At 47.0% G+C, this 24,611-nt stretch overlaps 1 protein-coding gene across 2 annotated transcripts in view; it reads left to right on the top strand.

The window, feature by feature from the left end:
- Positions 1 to 24,611, top strand: part of MYO10 (myosin X) — a 214,241-nt gene that overhangs the window by 95,463 nt on the left and 94,167 nt on the right. For both annotated transcript variants that reach the window (XM_057539942.1, XM_057539941.1), the window contains 2 exons: positions 13,712 to 13,899; positions 24,474 to 24,608. In XM_057539942.1, the coding sequence (XP_057395925.1) occupies positions 13,712 to 13,899; positions 24,474 to 24,608 (323 nt within the window). The remainder of the gene's footprint in view (positions 1 to 13,711; positions 13,900 to 24,473; positions 24,609 to 24,611) is intronic.

Raw genomic sequence — 24,611 nt, 5'->3', positions numbered from 1 at the left:
TATTTGAGAAACCACCATACTGTTTTCTACAGTGGCTGTACCAATTTACATTCCCATCAACAGTGTATGAAGGTTCCGGGCTTCCCTGGTGGCGCAGTGGTTGAGAGTCTGCCTGCCAATGCAGGGGACATGGGTTCGAGCCCTGGTCTGGGAGGATCCCACATGCTGCGGAGCAGCTGGGCCCGTGCGCCACGACTGCTGAGCCTGCACTCTAGAGCCCGCGAGCCACAACTACTGAGCCCGCAAGCCGCAACTACTGAAGCCCGCGCGCCTAGAGCCCGTGCTCCACCGCAGGAGGGGCCACTGCAATGAGAAGCCCACGCACAGCGGCGAGGAGTGGCCCCCCCTCGCCACAGCTGGAGAGGGCCCGCTAGCCGCAATGAAGACCCAGCGCAGCCAAAAATAAATAAATAAATAAAACAAAACCAAAAAAGCCCAGTGTATGAAGGTTCCATCAAGGGGGATATTTGGGTTCCAGGGAACCCATCTTATTTGTGGGATTGCTATTTTGAGTGGAGGCATGTCCTTGTATATAAAAGGCAGTCGTGCACATTTTCCCCTTAATTGTTATGAAGTGTGACTGTGCTTATCTTATAAAAGTAATATCTAAAAATCACTCTTATAATAATCCCTTTTTGACATTAAAGTACATAAAGTACTTTATCTGTCAAGAATGATTGACCTGCAGATTTTCTCTTTTCCATCTTCCTGTTAGTCTTTATAATAAACTGGGCAACTGCTTATAGATGTTTATTTTTCAAGTCACATTCAAATTCATACAGTATTTTTTAAAAAACACCAAATTTTAATACTGTAAAAACCCTTGATGTTTTAGTAATTTTTGTTCTTTAGGAGTTAATGTTTAATTTTGGCAGTATGCCTGTGATTAGGATGAATAACAGTATCAGCCTTTCCAATAGCTAGCAGGTGCTAACTGAGACTCAAGGCCCTCTCAGTATTGGGGTTCCTCTAATTTGTCCTCCCTTAGACCAGGAGAGGAGAATTGGGAAAGAGGAGGAATTAGATATTTGTGGGTTTAATGCGAAATTTTCCTCAGCTTTAAAGAAAGGATGTTTATTTGCCTTCTTTTTAGATTGGAAAAGTGTCATTTTTGCCAGATTGACCTAATGTTTGCCAAATGTCTTCAAACAGCCCTGCCTAGAGAAATTCAGTCGCGTTCTAGTCCTCTGACTGGCTGCGCTTATGTTAAGTCCGTACATTATGGCATTTTCCATATGTTCTTCAGAAAAGGTAGCATTCATACACGTTTATGTAAAAATGGCTGTGTATTCCATTCTGTGCATGTGCTCGCAGAACACACGTGCATTTACTCCCCTCTGTTTGCATCTCAGAAACCGCCTCCTTTCCACCTCTACTGGTGTCCAGGGAACCGTGTACCGTGCCTGCGTTATTAGCATTAAGTATTTGACACTGCCATGTAACTTTGTTTACACAGCAGTTTCCTTGCTCGGTTGGTCAAGGACCTATTTTGTCTTTCTTGAGCCAAGGACAGTGCAAGGCACCTGGCAGTGGTGCGATAAATGTTTGTAAAACAAATGCCATTCATATTAGAAATAACATAGTTGATGATAAAGGTGAAGCTAGATTTAAAATTTCTCTATTGGTATCTGTCTTTTACAGGTGACTATTTCAGAACTCATATTCTTCTGTCTGTAGATGCAAGTTCTTGTTACACATTTAGTAGTCAAGAAAAAGTAAGTGAATTAGCGGGAAAAAAACTACCGAAGAGGCTTAAAAGGCAGAGCCTTTTAAAGTCTGTTCCCCAGCCCCACCATGATGATGTTGTAAACCTGACAGCTTAAATTGCCCAGTAAAGCACATGAATAGGATCTTGGTCTTTTTTCCTGGGATGAAGACCTTTTCCCTCTCCTTTGAGGGAAAAACACAGGATTTTTTGTACATTCAGTTTACAGCTCAGTTCAGTTAATTATACCCTTATATGCCTTCCTTTCAGGACCTAGATAATTGTATTATTATCCATATAGCAGCCACACCGATTTTCATTGCTGAAGCTGTTTGCAGTGGGTGCTGGTACCTATCAGACTCTGCCTCATCGAGACAAAACCACCACCTTTGAGGAAAGCACAGCCTTTTCACCTCTTATCCCAGCTCTGAGTGATGCTTGTCCATATCTTTAAAAGAGGGAAAAAATGACTTGACTTATAACAGAGGTGCTGTATTAGTTTTCTTTTACTGGCTTAACAAATTACCGTTAACTGTGCCAACTTAACAGAAAGGAATTTTCTTGCCGTTTTGTAGGTCAGTCTGAAGGGGTCTCACCAGACTAAAATCCAGGTGTGGGCATGATGGCGTTCCTTTCTGGAGCCTCTAGGGGAGGGTCAGTTTCCTGCTCTTACGTGGTGTTGGCAGAGTTCAGCTCCTTGTGGTTGTAGGACTGAGGTCCTCGTTTTCTTGCTGGCTGTCTGCTGATTCCGAGCTGCTAGAGGCCCCCTTCCTTCACATTCAAAGGCAGCAACCCTGGATCTAGTCCTCGTGCTTCAAATCTCTTCCTCCTTTCTCCTCATCTCTGACTGCAGCCAAGAAAGGTTCTCAGGTTTTAAAGATTCGTGCAATTAGATTGGGTTCACCTGGATAATCCCCAGTCTCAGAGCTTACAACTTGAACGTATCTTCAGAGTCCCTTTGCCTGCAGCATCACGTAGTCTCAGGTTCTGGGAATTAGGTGGACATCTTGGTGGGGCGGAGAGTGGTACGTTACTCTGCCTGCCATAGGCGCCCTCCTTTGAGTCCTGTTACTGAGAAGGGACTCCTGGTCTCTCCCCCACCACTCTGGATCTTGCGTTATTTGTTGGCTTTCTGGTCTGAGCAGCACAGGTTGCTGGTAAGCAGACCCATCTCCAGGTAGGGGAGTCTGTTGTTTTGTGCTAAGAAGGACCATTAACTCTTTTTCTCCTTGAGGGCCACGCTTATTGTCTGAGGACACTACCAGACCCCAGTAAAATATTTCTTTTAGCCTTTAGCATCCTCCGTTCAAATGTGGGTAGAGAGCTATGAAGGGGTAAAGCACTCGGTAGACAAACCAAAGTTGAGCCCACTTTTCTCTACTCACCTCCTCTTGGGCTCTGTAGTAACCATTTAATTTTTCTATGGCAATTAAAAAAAAGTTTTTTAAAGGTCAGATATCATAACCACCCCCCCATCTGACAGGGCTGTTTTACAATAAAATGGCAAGTGAAAGCACTTTAGGAACTTTGCTGACCTTTGTACCTCTCTCCCCATCTTTCTCATCTAATACCACCAGGTCTTTATTTGGAAAGTTCCTGCCTGCAACTTGGCACTGCTCCTTCCAGGCACAGAGGCTGTGCAGACCTCCGTGTCTGTAGATCTCCATGACCCCAGCCTTGCCGCTGGTCCTGTTTGGCTCTGACACCCGGGTTAGAGCAGCTCTGCTCTTTGCCTTGCATGAGCCCCTGCCTCATGCCCTAATACTGGATTCCCTTCCTAGAAAGCCAGGCTCTCATGTCTAACACTCCACCTTGTCAGCTTTTCTCATCCTCTGGCAACTTCCCAGAGAGAACTCTGCTCAACACTTCAGCTCCCAACCTGGGACCCCACCCAGACTTCCACCCTGAGCCTCTTATCTGTGAGCTTCCTGGCACCTTGGAGAGGGTCCCGTGAGTCCCACCCTCCTGTGTCTCTCCCCACCATTGATGAGACCTGGTGGGCACAAGTACCCACACCTGTAAGTCCCTAAAGACTCGGAGAGGAGGGGTATGTGTCGTACAGAGAGGTAAGAGATGGGGAGAGGGAAAAAATAGGTGGGTGAGAAAGCCAGAGCTGGCTGTGAAGAGCCCTGTGGAGGGGGTGGCAGTAATGATACTGCAAAGGAGGGATGAGAGTTGATCAGGAGGAAAGGCTAGAGAGACGCCATCCATGAAGGTGGAGAGATGAGAGTGCATTTGGTGCGATGGCCTCACTAAACCGGGAGAAGGTTCCTTTGCTGATGGAATCTGGTGTGTGTTGGGGAACATCTAATAATTAGTGGGATAGGTAGGCTGGAGGCAGGACACCTTTAAAAGCAGTGGTTCTCAACCAGGCGATGTGACCCCCAGGGGATATTTGGCACTTTCTGGAGGCATTTCCGGTTGCCGTAGCTAGAGATGCTGATGGTACCTCGTAGGTAGAGGCCAGGCATCTGCTAAACATCCCAAGGTGCACGGGACGGCCCCACCACAAAGAGTTATCTGGCCCAAGATGTCAGTCATGCTAAAAACGCTACCTTACTTAAAGCTAGGCAGCAGCGTTTGGGCTTGGTGGTAAAGAGGCTACACTGTCCTTGTTAAAGGTTTTTGAAGAGAGAATTTCCCTGAGAAAAAATTTAGAAGGGTTGATAGGGAAGTGATGTGGTACAGTCTGTAGAGGGTAGATCGGCTGGGAGAGTGTGGCAATAATTCAGAGGTGTAGAGATGAGGGTTTTGGACCAGGGTAGAGATGGCGGTGAGCGAGAGGAAATTAGATATGAGACGTGTGGCGGAGGAGGTGAAGGAGCAGGGCTGGCGGTGATGACGCCCAGCCTTGTCGGGCCCTGATGGCCCTGATGGCCCTGAGCGCAGTGCTGGCAGCTCCGCCAGGAGAGGAGAGTGGGCAAGACGAGCTGGGTTCTGGATGCTTGTTGCATTGTATTCTCTGGAGCCCGGACCACGTGGCCCAGAGCAGCTGAGGCTTCTGTTGTACTGACTGTCAGCTCCGGGTCCACAGTGGAGGAGTAGGCAGGCCGGCTCCGTGGTGTGGCAGTTTTGTTTTCTGCCCCGTGGAAGAGAAACACGCTGTCTCCGTCATAAGGTTCATCCTGCTCTGGGTCAGTTGCATGGGCGAGCGTCCTCTCCCAGCCTCTAAGGAATGGCTGGAAACACATCAGGGTGAGGCCGCAGGGAGCTTTGGGGTTCGGCTGCAATTATGGGCTTGGGGAGGCTCCAGAGGAAGCCCTGCTCTCTTCCACCCACCTCATGGGTTCGTTTGTTGGTCTTGCCGGACAAACGGGGCAGAGCTGAGAGTCAAATGAGCCCATTTGAAGAAGTGGGGCTGTGTCTAAAGATAACTGCTGGTGTAAGCACAGAAGACGCTTCACAGCTCATGTATTTTTAGGTGTTTCAAAAATACACTCCTCTGGTTAGGTGGCCTTCCAGACCGAATCTGTAAATGTGTTTCATGTTGTTCCTGAATTAACTTCGAAGCCTGCAAAAGGTGTTGGCAGGCAGCAGCCAGTTGAAGACGACGTGTGGATCGCAAGTGAGTTCACCTGGGCTGCCCGCAGTGTTCACGCCGGGCAGGGCAGGCTGTGGAGTTCACTGTTGCAGGCCTGCAAATCTAAAGCTGAGATTCATTTCCTTGAGTTCAGTCTTCCCAGAGAACATTTTTGGGGGTTGTTTTCTGTCCCTTTCCAAAGCCAGTGTCAAGTAACAGCGCGCCTCTCATGGATGGCCCGAAGACCGGATGGCCGGCAGGCTTGGCATTTGTCTCATACCAGGAACAGCTGAATACAGTGTGGTTTGTCAGGGTGTTTTTTTTTTTTTTTTTTTTTTCCACATGAAATCAAGACTGGTGTTGCCAAAAGATGATTGTAACCATCTGTCTGACTCTGTGTATTTTTAAACTTGACCAAACATTTATGCTCTTGAGTTGCCATTTCTACATCGGCACATGATGGTGGCAATTAAGAACTTTGTTTTTGTTAATTTTTTTTCCCCTTTCCTGCCTCTTTTGGGTCAGATTCCTTTCAACAAGGAGGGAATATGAGTCAGAAATTCGCTCAAATTAAATGGAAATGTCATTTCTAAATATAAGAGCTTGAATTTAGTAACATCTTGATTTATCGGTTGTGATCAAGTTTTCTTTTCAACTAACTTGCACGCTTAACGGTTTTAATTATTTAATTGGACAAGGATGGCAAGTAATTTTGTTAGGGAGAAGGTGGCTGTAGAGCACGAGAATGTAGTTAAAACAGGAACCTGTTTGGTGGATTGGCAGTGAATTTGTGTGCCGCTAATATATCTATGTTCATTCAGCCCTGCCTGTGTGCCAGGCTGTGTGTGAGACTCCAAGGATGCAAAATTCATCTTGCTCATGGTAATTGTTTCTTGAAAGATTGAATAAATGAAAGGCACTGTCCCACCAGGACCTCCTAGCTTATTGAAGAAGGCAGACACAGCAAATCTTTGACAATAGCTCAGGGTGACAATGAGTGTGATAAAAGTGCTGGGAACACAAAGAATGAGCATCGCAGGAAGAGGTACGAGGGGGTCAGAAAATAATTTCCAGCTGAGGCACTAATTGTGCCGAATTTTGAAGGAATTCCTAGAGGAATTCATCCAAGAGGGAGGGTGGCTCATTCGTGGCAGAAGATGAGCACGAGCACAGATTTCAAATAACGTGGTGCATTCGTCCAGCTGCAGGACATGCAAGATGCTGCAGTGAAGGTTGCGTGCAGCTGGCTGGCAAGGTGGTCAAGAGCAGGCGAAGAAGGGCACTGTGTGTGAGCTAGTGACCTTGAATTCATTTATGAAGGCTGGTAGGGGACAGTGTCAAAGGTGAGTTTTGGGAAAACTCTGGCTGCAGGTGATGGATGAGTCCAGCGGGTATAACCGGTCTAGGAGGAGAGGTGACCAGCAAACCAGATGGGAAATGATGGGGTTCCAAACCAGTCCTGGGGGAGCTGGAGTATGAAACATACTAAGAGGCAGAATCTAGGTGTTTGATTGGGTTTGGGGGCGGGCAGTAGGCTGACTTTTATAGGATGACTGCTAGGTTTCTGGATCAACCGTTTGGGTAGACCATGGTGCCATCTGTGAAGATGTGACTGTGTGAGAAGAGGCAGGTGTTGGGGGAGCTCAGCCGTGTCCGTGTTGAGTTTGGGCTTAGGGGCATCCAAGTGGAGATGCCCACGCAGGCCGTTGAGTATACAGATCTGCAATTTAAAACTGAAGCTGCATTCAAGACAGAGATCTGGGGAAGTAAGTCCTGGCTATGTTTAGCTGTGATGATCGAGAGAGAAGGAAAGAGGAGAATGGCGGGTGGGGAGTAAATCTGGCTAGTGGTTCCCACTTTTTTTTGTTTTTAATTTATTTTTTTAATTTTTGGCTGCATTGGGTCTTCGTTGCTGCACGTGGACTTTTCTCTGGTTGTGGCGAGCGGGGGCTACTCTTCGTTGCGGTACACAGTCTTCTCATTGCAGTGGCTTCTCTGGTTGAGGAGCATGGGTTCTAGGCATGTGGGCTTCAGTAGTTGTGGCACACGGGCTCAGTAGTTGTGGCTCACGGGCTCTAGAGCGTAGGCTCGGTAGTTGTGGCGCACGGGCTTAGTTGCTCCACGGCATGTGGGATCTTCCCGGCCCAGGATTCGAACCTGTGTCTCCTGCATTGGCAGGTGGATTCTTAACCACTGCGCCACCAGGGAAGCCCGGTTCCCACTTCTTAACAAGTCCTTCCCTTTAGAAGAGTTGTGGCACTGACTTGAACCAGTTTCCCTAGTACATTTCAGATTACTTGATCTCCATCCAGCTTTTCAGACCCACATGATGAAAAGCCACTGTAGTTTTGTTTTCATTAACAAAAACTATAATACATACCTGTGACTTACGTAATACTTTCACATGGTAATCGAGTGGGGTAACAGAGGACGTATTATTATTACTGATTGGAATCTCGAGCCTAGAGGGGTTAAGCAGTGTACCAGGGAAGGTAGGTCCAGGGTGAGGACTTCAAGTCTTCTGACTTGACCAGACCTTGCTGTCTCCATCATTTCTTCCTGTGTTGGAATAGTGACTTCCCAACAGTAACATGAATCCTCCGTTTCTACCAGCAGAGTGCATCTGAGGCCACTGGGTCACTTTTAGTGTTCTTAGTTATACTCAATTGTTTTTGGTGGGGGACTAGATATAGGTATTATACGCTTACGCCTTTTGAAAACCTTGAATTGGTAGATTCTGCACTGAAGCAATGCAGCTCATTTCTCCCAATGTTTCATAGCAATAGGCACTGCAGCTGTTCCAGGTTATTAAAATGGACAAGGAAATGTATTTTTTTGGTGAGTTATGTGGAACTTTTCTGACTAGAAAAAAATTTTTACGTGCTTCAAAATAGAATATACTTTCTATTTCTGAAAAGCCATTAAAATGACCAGGAGATTTATTCTCGTGGAATTTGGAATCCAGTATGAGGAAACCAGCACCTGGCCCCTCCTGGTGTTTGAGAGTTGCACGTAGCCAGAGTTCCAAAGTGCATGGCATTATCATGGTAGTTTTGGGGGCAGTAATAAAAAATACCTTTTTAGAGAGTGACCAATGGTACGAGCATGGAACACACTGTTGTCTCACAACTCTTAGGATTTCTTACTGCATTGTATCTTTGCCTCACTTGGTACTTAACTTACAGCTCGGCTCTTCTACCCCCTCCATTCCCAGTTTCCATATTTACTTACATTACATGTTGAACTTTCCTTATTATTCCGCAAATCTCTTACCCATGCAGCCTTTGTTTTAATGACAAAATAATCCATGCAGAGTGGTATGTTCAACGTAGGGGGAGAGAAGATGAAGGCGCCCCAGCTGTAATTATTTTTGCTGATGGACCTCAACCATTTCACCTAATTTGAATAAACCAATAGGAACAGTGACTCTTGCTGCCACGTTGTTTTACACATTCCTTTTAGGGAGATTCAGAAGTACCCTTTGGCACGAATATGGGCACAAACAATGAAAACTCAGTGAGTTACGTAGCTGAAGCGGTCCCCACTCCTGTAACTGTCAGGAGAATAATTCATTAGGACTTGGGTGCTCAGACTCTCTTCCTGAATATTCCTGTGGGTCAGCCCTGAAGATTGTGGGAGCTATTTGAAGAGTTTTATGCAGGAGAGTTTTTGTTTTCAGATGTTCATTTGTCACATGTGGAGCTGGGATTGAACACGCAAGACCGAGTGGGAGATCAGTGGGGAAGGAGGCTTTCGGGGACATCTGAGCAAGTGAGGCCAGGGCGGCGGAGATGGAGAAAAAGGGGGTTGATTCTAGAGTTAATTGAAAGTGGGGTGTACAGCACATGGAGACAGTGGCCACTGGCGACGTGGCTCTGGAGAGTCTGGGACGATTCCATGCTGTACACGGGTGAGTGGGGAAGGGCGTCATCACAGACCCGAGGGCAGCACCCCACAACCAGGATCCAGGATCCTGCCCTCGCCCTCACTCACTGGCTCTGTTCCTTCCTCTGTCAGAAGAGGCAGAAGCGTGGCCTCTGCGCTGCCCGCAGGTCAAGGTTATGTCAGAGCAAATGAGGGTGTGCGACAGTGTGTCTGGGTAGGTCAGATTGTCCTCTGTGTCCCACAGTTCTGAAATGTAAGTAAAGTTGTTTTGGAAACCTGTAGGCTTAATTGTCATTTGAAATCTGGTGACAAGCCTGTTAAGAAATGACTCAGGTCATTAGTGAGAAGGTGAAACAGTAAAACGTGTGCATTCGTGTTTTAAGAGCCTAATTTATGTCTGGAACTAAGTGGAGGTGCTTACAGTAGGAGACATTTTTAACTCTAAATGAGGCAGGGTTTCCTATAATCTTAAAAAATAACTATTAAAAAATTGGATTCTTTCTCCATACCAGACAAACACACATTTTATGTATTCTTTAGTTTGTTTTGTTATTTTTTTTTAAAGGAGAGGTATTAGATTATTGAGTTCGGGCTCAAATTCAGTCCGGTTTTTTGCTGTCCCTGTTGGCACGTGTGAGTGCATTGGTTGAAGTTACTGTCAGCTACAAATTATATAAGATGGCGACTCAACAGTGGAATGGTCTTTAGACGTGTTGGAATGATTTTTGAGCCAGAGACACTGGCTGGGCATCAGCTCACGGGCCGGCTCCCACTGCACGGCGGTGACCGGGCTCGGTCTGGGAAGGTACGTGATGCATTAGTGGGTCCACCCGGCGTGACCGCCAGCAGAATCCTTGCCACTCTGGGAGCTGCCTCAGTGCTGACCGTCTGCTGTTCAGAGAGGCCGGCTTCATTCCTCTGGAATCACCGGGGACTGGGTACGAGGCAGACGTGTGTCATCTGTAACTGCCACACTGCCGACCACACTGTCCTTCTGAAGCACCTTCCAGCTACTTCATTGGGCCAAGTGCAATGTGAATTACTCAAAAGCGAAACTAGGCATTAGGACCATTGCGGATGTTCTGTCTTCATCTTTGCTGACAAGCCTTGGGTGTCCTGCCCCCGTACGAAATCCACGTCATACACGCTGTCAGGGTGCGTGATACCTTAAGCCAGCAGTCCCCCACCTTTTTGGCACCGGGGACCGGTTTCGTGGAAGACAGTTTTTCCGCGGACGGGGATGGGGGGGTGATGGTGCAGGCGGTAAAGTGAGTGATGGGGAGCGGCACATGAAGCTTCCCCGCTGCTCACCTCCTGCTATGCAGCCTGGTTCCTAACAGGCTGCAGACCGGTATCGGTCCACGGCCCACGGCTGGGGGACCCCGGCCTTAAGCCATGCTGGGAGACTAGTTCCCCAACCAGAAAGGGGTAGCATGCCTATGAGGTTTTGACCAAAATAATCACTTTCAAAGGAAAGCTTTTAGTAAAACGTTATGATGTTTTTCATGAGTGAATCAATACATTTTTAAAAAGTCTCATCTCAGAATTTTACGACCACCATACACATACGTTATGAATGGGGAGTGCAAAAATTTTCACGATTTAGGCATGTTATTTTCTTAAAAAGGTATGTTCGTGATGGATTACTCTTCTAACATTACTTAAATTTAATAGTCAAGTTGATGCCCTGACTGTGGCTCTTCTGTTTCACTTGTAGCTGAGAAAGGGGATCGGCAGCACGCCTACCTACCTGTATAAAGAGGGATGGCACTGAGTGTCTTGACTTCCGCCAAAGTAGGAAAAAGAACATGTTTCACAGGAAAATGGACAGTCTTGATATTTCACAGAATAAAAATAATAATGCATACAGCTACTGGAAAGGTAGAAATAGGCCTGACGTTTTAGACCAACCAGAGGAAGGGGCCAGACACCCAGAGTCTCAAGCATCACGTACCTGCCTGCCTCACCTGTGCAAACAGTCGATGTAAAAGAAGCCACCAGGACCTGTGGCCAAGGCGTTGATAGAGGGTGTCTGGCATCCCCCAGGGAACCATGCGGTTCTCTGCTCTCCTTCAGAAGTAGGACCCTTTCCTTCCCCAGAGGAAAAAACTTCCACCTTTCTTTCTGGCCACATCCTCCCCACGGTGCTATGACGGGGGAAAAGTGGCCTCTCTAGAGAGCGGAGGTTTCCAAAGACCTGAACGTTCATACATGAAAGCTCCACGTCTTTTAATTTTTTTTAAATTGAAGTGAAATTTACATAACAGAAAACTAACCACTTTAAAGTAAATTCAGTGGCATTTAGTACATTCAGTGTTGTACAACCAGCACCTCTGTCTAGTTCCAAAATGTTCTCATCACCCAAATGGAAACCTTGTACCTGCAAAGCAGTCATGCCCCAGTTCTGCCTCGCCCTCCCCTCCCCTCTGCCCATGGTAACTACCACCAAGCTTTCTGTCTCTATGGATTTACCTGCTCTGCATGTGTGAACATTTGTGTCTGGCTTCTTTGACTTAGTGTCATGTTTTCAAGGTTCATCTACGTTGTAGCCTGTATTAGTACTTCATTCCTTTGCACAACTGCATAATACTCCAGTGTGTGGAAGTGTACCGCATCTTGTTTACCCATCTGTCTGATGATGGGCATTTGGGTTATGTCCACCTTCAGGCTCTTGCGAATGATGCTTCTGTGTATTTGTTGGAGTACCTGTTTTTAATTCTTTTGGGTACATGCCTAGGAGTAGAATTGTTGGGTCATATAGTAATAACTCTTTGACCTTTTTAACCTTGTTTTGGTTCAAAATATTTCCAAAACATGTTACAGACCTCCTTACATTTGAAAACAGTTAAGACGGGACACACGATACTTGATGTTCCTGGCAGTCACTGTGAATATAAATGGTTACAAATTGCTATAATATGGTACAGATGCACTCAGGATGTTTAGACTTTCTGTCCAGTGTTTCTTGCTTTTCTTGTGCTCTGCTGTGTTGCCACCCCCTGCTGGTGAATGTGAAGAGAAGGCTCTGGAATTAGGTTGCCTGCATTCACATCTAACCTCTACCACTTACTGGCTGTGCGGCCGAATGCAAAATTTTATCACTCTGCCTCAATTTCCTCCTCTGAAAAGTAGGTGTAATAACACCGTGACCCTCGTAGGGTTATTGTAAGTGGCGAAAGGGTCAGGCCCTGTGTATTAGTCTGCTCGGGCTGCCATGACAAAAGACCACCGACTGGCTGGCTGAAACAACAGACATTTATTTTCTCCCAGCTCTGGAGGCTCAAAAGTTTGAGATCAAGTTGTCAGCAGGGTTGGTTTCTCCTGAGGGCTCCTTCCTTGGCTTGCAGACGGCCGCCTTCTTCCTGTTTCTTCACATAGTCTTCCTGTGCACATACATACGTCCGCAGTGTTTCTTGGTGTATCCAAATTCCGTCTTCATATAAGGACGGAATTAGGGCCCCCCTGAACAGCCTCATTTTAATTTAATCATCTCTTTAAAGGTCCTGTCTACTTGCATTTGGAGGTACTGGGGGTTAGGGCTTCAATGCGTGAATTGCGGGAGGGGGCAGAATCAGCCCATAACTCTCCATCCAGCCCGTGGTGCAGTGTATACACCACAGAAGCTGGCAGGTAGGTGGTGGTGGCTGCAGGGTCCTACCCCCACCCCTTCTCATCTGCTGCTTCACTGGTGTCTGACAATCACACTTCGTTAGCCTTTCTTGAAGAAGGACAAGTGAGTAGTTTATGTCCATATGGAGGAGGCATGAGGCGTTTTGCTTTAATAACTCTGTAGCCTCTGTTTTGCTGCTCTGAAGATTTTGCTTAATTTCTGGCCTGGATTTGGTTCCAGAAAAGGTAAGATTGCCGGTCAGCTGTTTTCCAGGTAAGTTACGTGGCACTTCACGCGGTGTTTGAGATTACCGAAAGGATACCTAGTGCTTCCAAAATGGTCTTGTTACTTTTTAAAAGTTAAAGGTATGTAACATAAAATTTACCATTTTGACTATTTTTCAGTGTACAATTCAGTGTACTAAATACATTGGCAATGTTGTGCAACCATAACCACTGTCTACCTCCAGAACTTTCTCACCATCCCAAACAGAAACCCTGTACCCATTAAGCAGTAACTCTTCATCTACCACCCCGCCCTGTTTCTCTTATTTCTTTAATCCTGCCGTTTCCTAATAGCCACCTGATGAAGATCGGGGTCAGGAGGTCACTGGGGAACAGGGATTTGGGCCTCACTGTGTCACCATCCTCTCTCTTGTTTACCTTTCACTGCAGTGCTCTTTGAAATGGCTTCATTCCTTTGCACAAGATCTGTCCCCAAAGGTAAAGGAAAAATGTGTGAGTGGGGATCAGGAGTCACTGGTCCCCTTAACGTACGCTCGGCGGATTCTGGTAAAGCTCAGACAGCGGCTCTGGTGTGAGAGGTGGCATCTCTTCCCCTCCGGGCGTGGAGCCGTGCTGAGCAGCTTCTATCTCTGCCCCAGTGTGGGTGGCGGTGAGATCCTGTGCCCACCCACTCCCCGCCCCCACCCCCCAGCCCCGAGTGCCACCTGTAACCCGGGTCCCTGTCTCCCCACCCCCTGCCCTCGCAGACCTACATCGGCTCCATCATCGCCTCTGTGAACCCCTACAAGACCATCGCCGGCCTGTACTCACGGGACGCCATGGAGCGCTACAGCAGGTGCCACCTGGGCGAGCTGCCCCCGCACGTCTTCGCCATCGCCAACGAGTGCTACCGCTGCCTGTGGAAGCGCCACGACAACCAGTGCGTCCTCATCAGGTAACCAGCCAGCAACCACCACAGGCACGGAGCCCGCTTATTAGCACGTCAACCCCCAGGTTTCTCAGATGGAGTTTTCCCTTTTGAATAGCCCGACAACTACAGCTTCCAAAAGACACGAGTTATTCTTTGGTTTATTCCAGTGGTCAGGCATGGTCCTTCTTTTGACTTATGGAAACATTGCATAGTTCTTCCAAATTTAAACTGTTTTATATATTCTAGGGCACTCATCAGAATGCTTGTCTGTTGGAGCAAGGTTTTGGTTTTTGCCAGTATGAGAAGTTTACCCTAGAATCTCCCAAATTTAAGAATTTTTAATGATTTTAATTGGGTGTTCCTAAAGTTGACCTTTGAATTAGCCACAGAAGTGGGACTTAACTATGTTATATGTTGAGGGAATGATAGAAAGGCATGCTTATTTCAATTAATTTTTTGTAGGGGGGTGCTGAGGGAAAAGGGTCTTGACATCTGTTTCAGCCGAGTCTTACTCATTTATTAAAATAAACTACCAGACGCCTCACTCTCCAAACACTTACTGCTAGGAACTTCCTAAAAAAAATATCAATAGAGTTTATTACTTTAAAGATATTTGATTGATTGATTGATTGATTGATTGAAGTGTAGCTGATTTACAATGCTGTGCCCACCTCTGCTGTACAGCACTGTGACTCAGTTATACACGTATAGACATTCTTTTTTTTTATTTTCTTTTCCGTTATGGTTTATTACAGGATATTGAGTATCGTTCCCTGTGCTATACAGTAGGGAAAAGATATTTAATTTTTATTGAGTAATTCAAATAGGTCTTATCGCCTGCATTCTAATGACATCCTATTGGCTCCTGTTATTTGTACTGGAATCATGTTCTAGTGATGATCAGAACACCCCCGGATGAGGTCCAAAGCAGACGTGCTGAGTGCCATGGAACGTCCAAGCCCTTCACTCATGTGTCCTTCTGGGCACTCATTCATGGAGCTCGGCTGTTACTGAGACCCGACAGTGTTACTAAAACTGCTGATGGGGCTAGAAAGCCATCGAAAACAGATGTCAAAATCTTCTTTCCCAACTTGTGGCGAAACAGTTATTATTATTTCAAGGGGACGGGAAAGGGTGTTTGGATTTGGGGAGGATGACACATAAGACCCACCCTCTCTGCCCCCGGATTTCCGACCCAGTTGGAAGTAAGGCGCAGGAGGCAGACGGAGTACCGTATGTCAGCTTTAGACTCCCAGCCAGTCGGGAGCCCCGAATTGCAGACAGACTGGCCCACCTGGTCGGGGTACAGAGAGGTAACTGGTGGCCAGGACCACTGTCGAAACCAGTTCCCAGATGGGGAGGAGCTGACCAGCCCTTCCCGCCAGTTCACCTGCTAGAGAAACCACCTCCTTTGGGGAGGGAGTGGGGGGCAGACATGCCAGAGGAGACCCACCTTGAAACTCCAGGAGAGAGAAAGGAGGGCATTTGGGAGGTGCTCACACTGTCCTACGTGGCGTCTGACTGAAGATGGATGAGAAATAACAGCCAACATTTCCGGTGCGCTTGGACGCTGTGCCGTGGACTTTCCAGGCATCGCTCGTCTCTGACACGGGCGCTGTCATGATGCCTACAGGTGCCACGCACACAGCTCCTTTCAGGGGCTGTGTTCTTCTTATTGGCAGTGTTTACCCATTACTCTTGTTCAGGGGTCCTTCGTTTGTAATAAATCAGAATTATATGAATGTGGAAGGTAGAACACGTTCATATTGTCTCTCCCTGCCTTCCCTCTATCGGCTACTTTCTTTAAGGGAAGGGAAGCACCTGGGCAGATACATTCTCTCCTCTTTATTACCTTAACGGTGCTCATGGGCTGTAGAAACAACTTGGATAGAGGGACTGTCCATTTATCCATTTCAGTAAATATGAATCATTGTAACTTGCAGTTAATCAAAAATGAAGCTAACGCTTAGTATAAAAACAGCTTTTAAGAGTCACCTTCCCAATTAATTAACTTGCCTTATGACTAGAAGCATTATTTGTGGGCTCTTTTAGGTGACTTCACTAAAATTCAGGAGTTAGAATTTAAGATCACTATTTCAGCATACAGAATATAGTTTGATAAGATTAACAGAAAGAGTTTAATCTATTTTAGGAAGATCAAGTTGTTTTCCACACTTAGGTACCTAAATATTTGCCACCGATAATTGGCTGTGTTTATTACTTTCAGTGGAAAAAATGAGAGCATGACTCATATATCACTTGCTAGACAGAGCAGTTTGGGAAGAAAGTGAAAAATCAAATGAGATCATCGTGCATATATATGTGTGTGTAATAAAACGGAAAGGGGTTGGCATGTTCCTGCCAAAGACTATGGTATTTAAAAAGAAGGCGGGGCTAGCCGGGAGGGAGAAGGAAGAGGGGACCCCAGACAGAAAGCTCTCATTGTGTAATGCTGATGTGAAAAGAGTAACTGTATTTATCTAAAGTAACTCAGGAAACAGCATCTTTAAGAATAGATTTCTCATTAAAATGTGTTTTGGTTTTTAATAGACCTCTTGCAGTTTTTTTAGTGGGGCTTGGGGCTGTGGGAATTAAGAGAAAATTGAGTATAAAAATAGAAATTGTAGGGTACAGTAGCCCTATTTAGAGTTCCTCAGGCATGATCTGCCCCCTGGTGGCTACAACATGTTACTACTTTCAAAACTTTCATGCTAATTACCTATGAAACCAGAAGATAAGCCTATTTGGAATTAGGCAGAGACCACGTAGATCAGTTTTTCTCTCATTTTACGAGCCTGTGTCACTGCTAGTCTCGTGGATTCTAGTCCAAGCCTTTTTTGTTGGTCTCACTTTCAAGAGTTTCTCTCTCTTAAGCTCCAGTTTTATTTTACCCTTCTTGTGTACGTTTAAGCCAATGCTTATGCTATTATAGTTTCTAAAATATAAATATATGTTTAAAACTTCCATGAGCTTTTTTAAAATCTAACTGGCAAGGTCAGATTTTGATCTTGGTTGATCTAGTACATTTTAAGTTAATATCAATTTGGGGCAGGCAGAGTTTAGTCTATTTTGTTTAGTCTGTTTTTCTCTTTTCAGTATATATGAACTTTTAATGTAGTGTCGGCAAGGCCTGTGGTTAATTCATCTGTGCAACTCATTGCCCAGGACAGTGTCTGATAGAAGGGCCAGTATCCAACAGCTGTCAATCAAAGGATGGGTGGGCAGAACAACTGTTGGTTTAGGACCTCTGCTTGCTTGGCAGAAGTTTTGGTTTTCCAAAATTGGAGTGATTTTTTTCCTTAACTATGTCTTTTATATTCTGTAATCATAATTGGGTGTTTGGTCTTTTTCTATTCTAGTAGTATTTTAGAAATAATTGAATTGGAGTAGTGAACAAAACTTGCATCCTGTGTCAGAAGGGCACCAGCCAGAATAAGGCATGGGGCGTGCCTCACGCTCATATCAAATGGTAGTTTACCTTGTTCAAAAAGAAAAGACCCAATCACTGCCCTTTAGGAACTTTTGCTCTGATGGGAAGAAACTGATGTAAATAAGTAATTTCACTACAGCCTGCCTAATGCTAAAGTAGAAATGTGTACATGGTTGTTCAGAGAAGATGGCAATAGATGCTCAGCAAGGAATCGAAAATATATCTCAGAGAAAGTGACATGTGATCGTGAGCCCAGTGGTACGTGGGAACAGCAGCAGGCACAGAGGGGAGGAAGGGCACAGAAGCACTTGCAAAAACATGTGGAAGAACAAGGAACATAGGCAAATAGAAGGTACGCCTGTAAGGTGTGGGATTTGCTAAGGACATGAAGGCACTGGTGTTCAAAAGGCAAAGAGGGAACTGCCATTCATTGAGAAAGACCAGAAGCCGTCTCTGGGGGAGCCGAGGCTCGGAGCTGTTGAGGGACCTGCAAGGAGACTTGAGAGTGAGCTGCAGGCACAGGACATGAACTTCTGTCTCCCTGTGTTAGTTTCGGAACAGAGTCCCACTTCCTGGTGCAGGGGCTCACCTTATGGGCTTTGTCCTGCATGCTAAGACCTGTGGACCGAATCCTCTAGGCAGTAGAGAAGTTTCCAAAGTCTTGTAGCAAGCAGTGGAGTGATTAGTATATATTTTGAGAAAATCACATGAATCAGGGCAATTTGATTCACAGGATGGAGAATGTCAGGTGTCAGCAGAGGTATCCTGTAAAGGGCCAGGGAGGACATACATATTTTCGGCTCCGTGGCTGAGATCGGCTCCATTATAGCTACTCGACTCTGCCCTTGGAGTGCGGAAGTGCTCGTAGATAGAGTGCATGTGAACTGCCGGGCTGTGTTGCAATAAAACTTTATTTATAAAAACACGCAGAAGGGCAGACTTGGGGGCCACAGTTGGCCAATACCTGCACTGGAGGGGACACTAGCCTGTGGGGTGGATAAAGGGTCCTGTTGCCATCAAAGGCCCTTTCCTTCAGGTGTGTTTTGATCCTTCCTCCCTGCTTTCCTGGGCACTTTGCTCCATCTTTGAGCCTCACTGCCCCTGATTCTTGGGCCTCTTTTTTTCTACTGGATCATTGGCATTATCACTCAAAAATTTCTAGTATGTTCCATCTTTGAAAAAAAAAAAAAGATGCATCTTTGTCTCCACATCCCCTTCTCCACACGTTGCCCTGCCCTCCTCTGAGCTGCCCCATCATTCTGGTTTCTCCCTCATTCTCCGGGCTCCTCCGTCATCTTCCACGTCCTCGTCTTCTGACCAGCCTGCCTTTCCTTCTCTGTGTCTGCACGACTCCCCAGACTTCAGCGCCTCCCCTGCCGACTTCTCCTCTGAGTTCCACACGTGTGTCCAGGCACCCTGAGGCATCATCACGGAGGTGTCTGATGGGCATCTCAGGGGTGGCACCTCGTCAGTCCATCCTAAATTTCTCCCAGAAAGATGTTCCTCCTCTCATGCTTCTCATTCTTAGCAAGTGGACTCTCCATCCTACCAGGTCCCAAGCCTGAGATCCGAAAGTCATTCTTGGATCTAGAAGTCACCCTGCCCCCAACAATTAAGGTCAAATTCCCTACGGTAAACTGTACCAATCTCGTATATCCAGTTCGATGAGTATTGGTAAACGTGAACCGCTGTGTTACCAGCGCCCATGCAGGGGACATGGGTTCTATCCCTGGTCCAGGAAGATCCCACATGCAAGCTCCCTGGGCTCTCCCGCGTCATTCCCCCACTTGCCTGTCACTTACCAACCACCCAGGCCAGGGCTGTCAGTCGTCCCCTCCCTCCTCCCTCCACCGTCTATCTGGAGGCTGCTGGCTTCTCCTCTTTGCTGCCCCCTCCCCTTAGCCGCCCCCTCCCCTTAGCCGCCCCCTCCCCTTAGCCTCTGCCCTCACTTCCTGCTTCCTCTCTTGTCTCCCTCGATCCACCCTCCTCACTCCACACTCCACACCGGGTGATTCTTTAAAACCTTGACCCCGATCATGACGCTCTCCTGCTTAAAAACTGTCTTGAGACTTTCCATTCTGCCTACGAAAAATTCTCAGAACTTTTAATATGGCCTCTGAGGCCCCATATCAGTGCTTTGGTTATTTTTCTTTCCCTTTTTCATTTTCACGATTTAAAAAGTTTTTTTTTTTTTACGGTATCAACTCATTTTGGTTCATCTGGGTGAACATGTTTTCTCTGAAGCCCATGTTTGTGTTTGTGGTCATGTTGGCGCCAAGGGTTAGGACTGTAGCTGCCACAGGCTAATGAGAAAAATGCAGGACTGGATATGTAAGTGATGTGTTCGCTGTAAGTGAAGGTGAATTAACACCATGATTGCTGTATGAGTTAATGTTTTATCGAGGCTGTAATAAAGGAACCAGGTGGAATACGTGACTCATCGCAGCGCCCGTGGTGGAAGAGGCTGCCGGGCTCACAGGAGAAGCAGTGGACAGTCTCAGTGCCAGGAGCACTTCAGTTTGCGCAAAACAGCATTAACCAGGGGGTTAGGTTAGTCTTGTCAATTTGGATTTTATTGGTGTTATATTTTGTTTGTATTGAATTATGTAATTTATTCTGGCTTTATAGTTCTGTGATACGGTAAGCAAAGGAGTATATACTTAGTCATTATACCATTATAATGCTATAATATACATGCTGTATTATCACATAGCGTGTATAAGCGGGTTCACCAAGCAATTAACTCCACCAGGAGACAGCGTCAGATCCCCCAGGTTGTTAAGGGCTCAGTCCTACAAGACTGCCACTCTCTCCACTTCAGATGCCAGTCATGTTGTCACCTGTGCTTCTGACCGACCAGCTCTAGGTTGGAGCTTCCAACGACCCCCTCCTTGGGTTTGATTAATTTGCTAGAGCACCACACAGAACTCAAACATTTTTACTTCCTAGATCACCGCTGTACGATGAAAGGATGTAACTCAGGAACCGCCAGATGGAAGAGGTGCACACGGCATGGTGTGGGAAAGGTGGAGGCGCTTCCCTGCCCCCTCCAGGGAGCCGCTCTCCACCTCCACGTGTGCACCAACCCAGGAGCTCTCTGAACCCTGTCCTTTTGGGGTTTATGGAGGCTTCATTACAGAGGCTTGACCGATTGATTAAATCACGGGCCATTGGCAATGAAACTCCAGCTCCAGCCCCTCTCCCCTCCCCTGTTGAAAAGAACCAGTTCCATACTTGACTGGAAAGCAGTGGCCTCTGAGTGGGACCCCAGCCCCTTCCCTTCCCTTCCCTTCCCGACTGGCCGTGCAGGCTGCCGTCCCTTTCCCCAAGGCTCCAAGCCCTTTCCTCAAGCAGGAAAGGGAGGATCTCCCTCCCCTCCCCCCTCCTTTCCCCATCCTTCAGTTTTCACCCAGTTAACTCCTGTGCGTGTCTCTGCATTTCAGTCTAAATGTCATTTCCCCAGAAAGGCCTTCGCTGAACCTGAGCCCTCCATCTAAATTATGAATCCTCCCATCCCCTGAGATTTATACTTGACAGCATTAACTGTAATTTGTGATTCTTTGATATCTCCTGCTGCTGCTGGGTCATAAATACTGTCCGTGGCCATTTGTTTCAGGAGCGTTTTCCCAGCCCTCAGTGCAGCCCGACACACAGCAGGCACATGGATCCTTCGGGAAGGAAGGAATACCTGCAGAGGTGCTCCTCCATTGCTTTAAAGATCACGTTTTGTGACCCTCAGTAAATGTTTTCATGAGGAATGTTAAAGTCACAGGCAGGGGAGGGGAGGAAGAAGAGGAGAGTTAAATAAAAGTGAGTCCTGTTACCTTGACGTTAATGTCTGGGGACATCTGGCATATTTCTGGGTTTTAACAATTTGTGAGTTGTTTATATTCTTTGCCTTGTTCATGCCACACTTCCACAACATTGTATATACAGTCACCTTTTTCATCTCCTGGTGCAATCCTATCTGAATTCTGTGAAATTGCTCTCAGGAGTAGTACTTCCCAACCCTGGCTTCATAGTAGAATCATCTGGAAATTTTTTTAAAATACTGATGACTGAGTTCTACCCTTACAGGTTCGGATCAGGGACACAGCGGGTCATTCTCATGTCCAGCCAAGTTTGAGAACTACTGTTGTACAAATCCGAGTTTCATTTTTGTTTCAAGTTTTACTTACGTATCAAAAAAGATGTACTTAAAGAAGATGCTTGAAGAAAATTTGCTACAATGAGAAAAAAAAGTGGGCTGAAGCTGGAGGTAGATCAGTATCCTTGACGGGTGAAGGACAATGCAAATCTTGGGTTTTCTTACCCTTGACAAGTCTCTGCTGTCCAATTTGAACAGCTTTTTCTCCACGGCTGTATTATTACCGTGTTCGTCAGAGTAGGCTAATTGCTGTGCTAATTGCTGTAACATCCCCCAAATCTCAGAGGCGTAACACAGGAGTGGCTTATTTCTTGCTATATTTCACAGCCCCACGTGGGAAGGTGAGAGACTTGACTTTATGCCACACATTGCTTTGTTTTGGAGATATGCCACCCTGAGGGCACCCAAACGGCAGACCTGGAAGGCAGGGAGCCCAGAGGACCATGAGGGTGTTTAGCCACCCGGCGTGGAAATAGCGGATACCCCCCTTGCTCAGTTCAGCCGCCTTCTTGTTGAGTTGGCCACGTTCGGTCCTGGTTACCGATCGCTGCCCTTCCTGCAAGGGAGGTTGAAATGCCATCCACCTCTGAGTGCTGGAGGATACAGAGGTGGGTTTGGGGACCGTGTAAAACATGACTTCTGCCTCACACGTTACAACTAGAGAACGTCTCCCTTTCGGTTTTGTTTGCTTTAACAAAATTTAACTGCTAGGTAGATGGGATATATATATTTAAGTATCAAGAATTATTTAAATCTCTTCTTGCAACTTTCTCTTAGTTTCTGCTACTCATTCAGTGCCCCCTTGCTGAATGTCTCCTCTGTGCCAGCCCCCAGGCTAGGCAGGTGCCAGATACGCAGAGATGAATGCTCAGCCCCGCCCTGGGAAGATTCTGGTTGCTGATAACAGAAGAGCCCACCAGAGCTGGTGTCACTTGCGTGGGCCTTGATTATCTCAGACGGCAAGGCAGGGGCGGGGTCAGGGTTGTGGGTTCAGCCACTCCCACTGGGTGCTTCTCTGATTGTCTTGCCCTTTGCTTTCCGATCTCAAGATAGCTGTGGATTCCCAAGTATTTGTCGTCTGCAGCCAGAGGGACGTTCCGTCTGGTCTCTTTGTGTGTGTGTGTGTGTGTGTGCGCGCGCGTGTGTGTGCGTGTGTGTGCACGCGTGCATACCTCCCCAGGAGCCTCAGAACACTTGACGTTAAGTCTCTTTGGCTGGCATCCTGACACCTGCTCACGGCCAACCACCGTATCACCTGCGCAGGGAATGGAATGACCGTGATTGGCCTCCATCAGTGGAGATTCCCCTGGGCCTGCAGCATCCAGCGGGGCGCTGACGGTGTCACCTCTGAGTCATTTCCTCTCCTTTATTACATGTGCTTAATCATTCACCGTGTTATCTGCAAAATTCCTCTTTCGTAACCTCCTAGCTCCTGACACTCAGCGGGGGCTGCTGCGTTAGAACCTGTGGAGGCCTCTTCTGTTTATCTCCCCCCTTGAGCAGTTACCCCGTGATAGTGTTGGTGTTTGTGTACCATTACTTATGCCGTGGGTTTACTTTTCTCGTAAGTTCTTTGCCCTTCTATTGCTTCTGTTCTCCCTGCGGTACCGAGCAAGGTGCCTTGCACACAATTGATTGGGTCTCTCCTTCCAGATCTCTCATCTACGTCTCTTCCCTTTCATCTCCAGCGTGGTTGTACTTGTCCATGGCCTGACCACCACATGCCTAGATCATAACAGCAGCTGGTCTCCCTGAGGGACCCGCAGTCCTTCCGGAGCACGACCTCAGAGCTGTGTTCCTCACGGGGGTGACCTTGATGGGCTTGGCCTTCGCCTTCTGTCTCCTGTGGTGGCCTCAGAACCATCGACCTCGATCCTTTTGCTCTTTCTCTGCCCCCTCTGGTCTCGGTCCAGTTGACCAGACCAGAATCCCACCCCTGTAGGCCTCCCGCAGCTCCTCTGGCCTCTCGGCTTTCGTTCGCAGGGTCGTCTGACCCCGAATCCTTCCGCTTTCCTCTTTGCCTGGCTGACGTTTGCCGGCCCTTTATGACACAACTCAGATCCCATTAACTCCTCTCATTTGCCTCGCCCCTCACTCTCCCCAGCTCTAGCGCCCCGAGGTTGCTTTGTTCACTTTTCGTTAATCATCACCGAAGCAGCACCTCTGCAGGACGCTGGATGTTGACAGGCCTGCTGTTCAATTCTGACCTGGGCCCTTAGCCGCCGCCTGCCTCATGGGATTATTATGGGAATAAAGTGCCCAAGTGTGGGTCGAGTACCTGCAGGGTCATTCCCTTGTCCCCTCACTATTCATGAATGATTGCATTTTTGTGCATATTTACCAGAAAGTTACCACTAACACGTTCATTCATTTAACAGATGCTTACTGAGTGTCTGCCGCCAGCCAGGCACTGTTGAGGGGTCTGTGACACTTTAGTGAACAGAACACCAATCCCGGCCTTTGCAGAGCTTAGCTGCCACGAAAGGCACTGTCCCTCTTATTACCTGAGCCTCGTGAAGGTGGTACCTTCTGTTTAGGCTGAGGGAGTCGTTGGCAACACGGACGCCACGCAGCTGGCAGGAGGAGGGACTCTTCTCTGTAACTTAGCACTTTGAGCTCCTTCCCACTGTTCAAGAGTTGTACAGAGTGAAGTACGTCAGAAAGAGAAAAACAAATAGTGTATATTAACGCATACATGTGGAACCTAGAAAAATGGCACAGATGAACCGGTTTGCAGGGCAGAAATAGAGACACAGATGCAGAGAACAAACGTATGGACACCAAGGGGGGAAAGCGGAAGGGGGTGGTGGTGGTGGGATGAACTGGGAGATTGGGATTGACATGTATACACTGATGTGTATAAAATGGACAACTAATAAGAACCTGCTGTATAAAAAAATAATTAAAATAAAATTCAAAAGAAAAGTTGTTCTGTGGACGAATTGGACTGATACTGGCCAAGCTGGGGGGTTTTGTTTTTTGTTTAATTAGAAGCACAAATTTCTGCATGTTGTCTTTCAGTGGTGAAAGCGGGGCAGGTAAGACCGAAAGCACTAAGTTGATCCTCAAGTTTTTATCAGCCATCAGTCAGCAGTCTCTGGACTTGTCCTCGAAGGAGAAGACGTCGTGCGTTGAACAAGCCATTCTTGAGAGCAGGTA

This window comes from Balaenoptera acutorostrata, chromosome 2 (genome assembly GCF_949987535.1).
Source record: "Balaenoptera acutorostrata chromosome 2, mBalAcu1.1, whole genome shotgun sequence".
NCBI classification, from domain to species: Eukaryota; Metazoa; Chordata; class Mammalia; order Artiodactyla; family Balaenopteridae; genus Balaenoptera; species Balaenoptera acutorostrata.
Note: the sequence above shows the minus strand (reverse complement) of the source record. Positions and strands in the feature narration are given on the sequence as shown.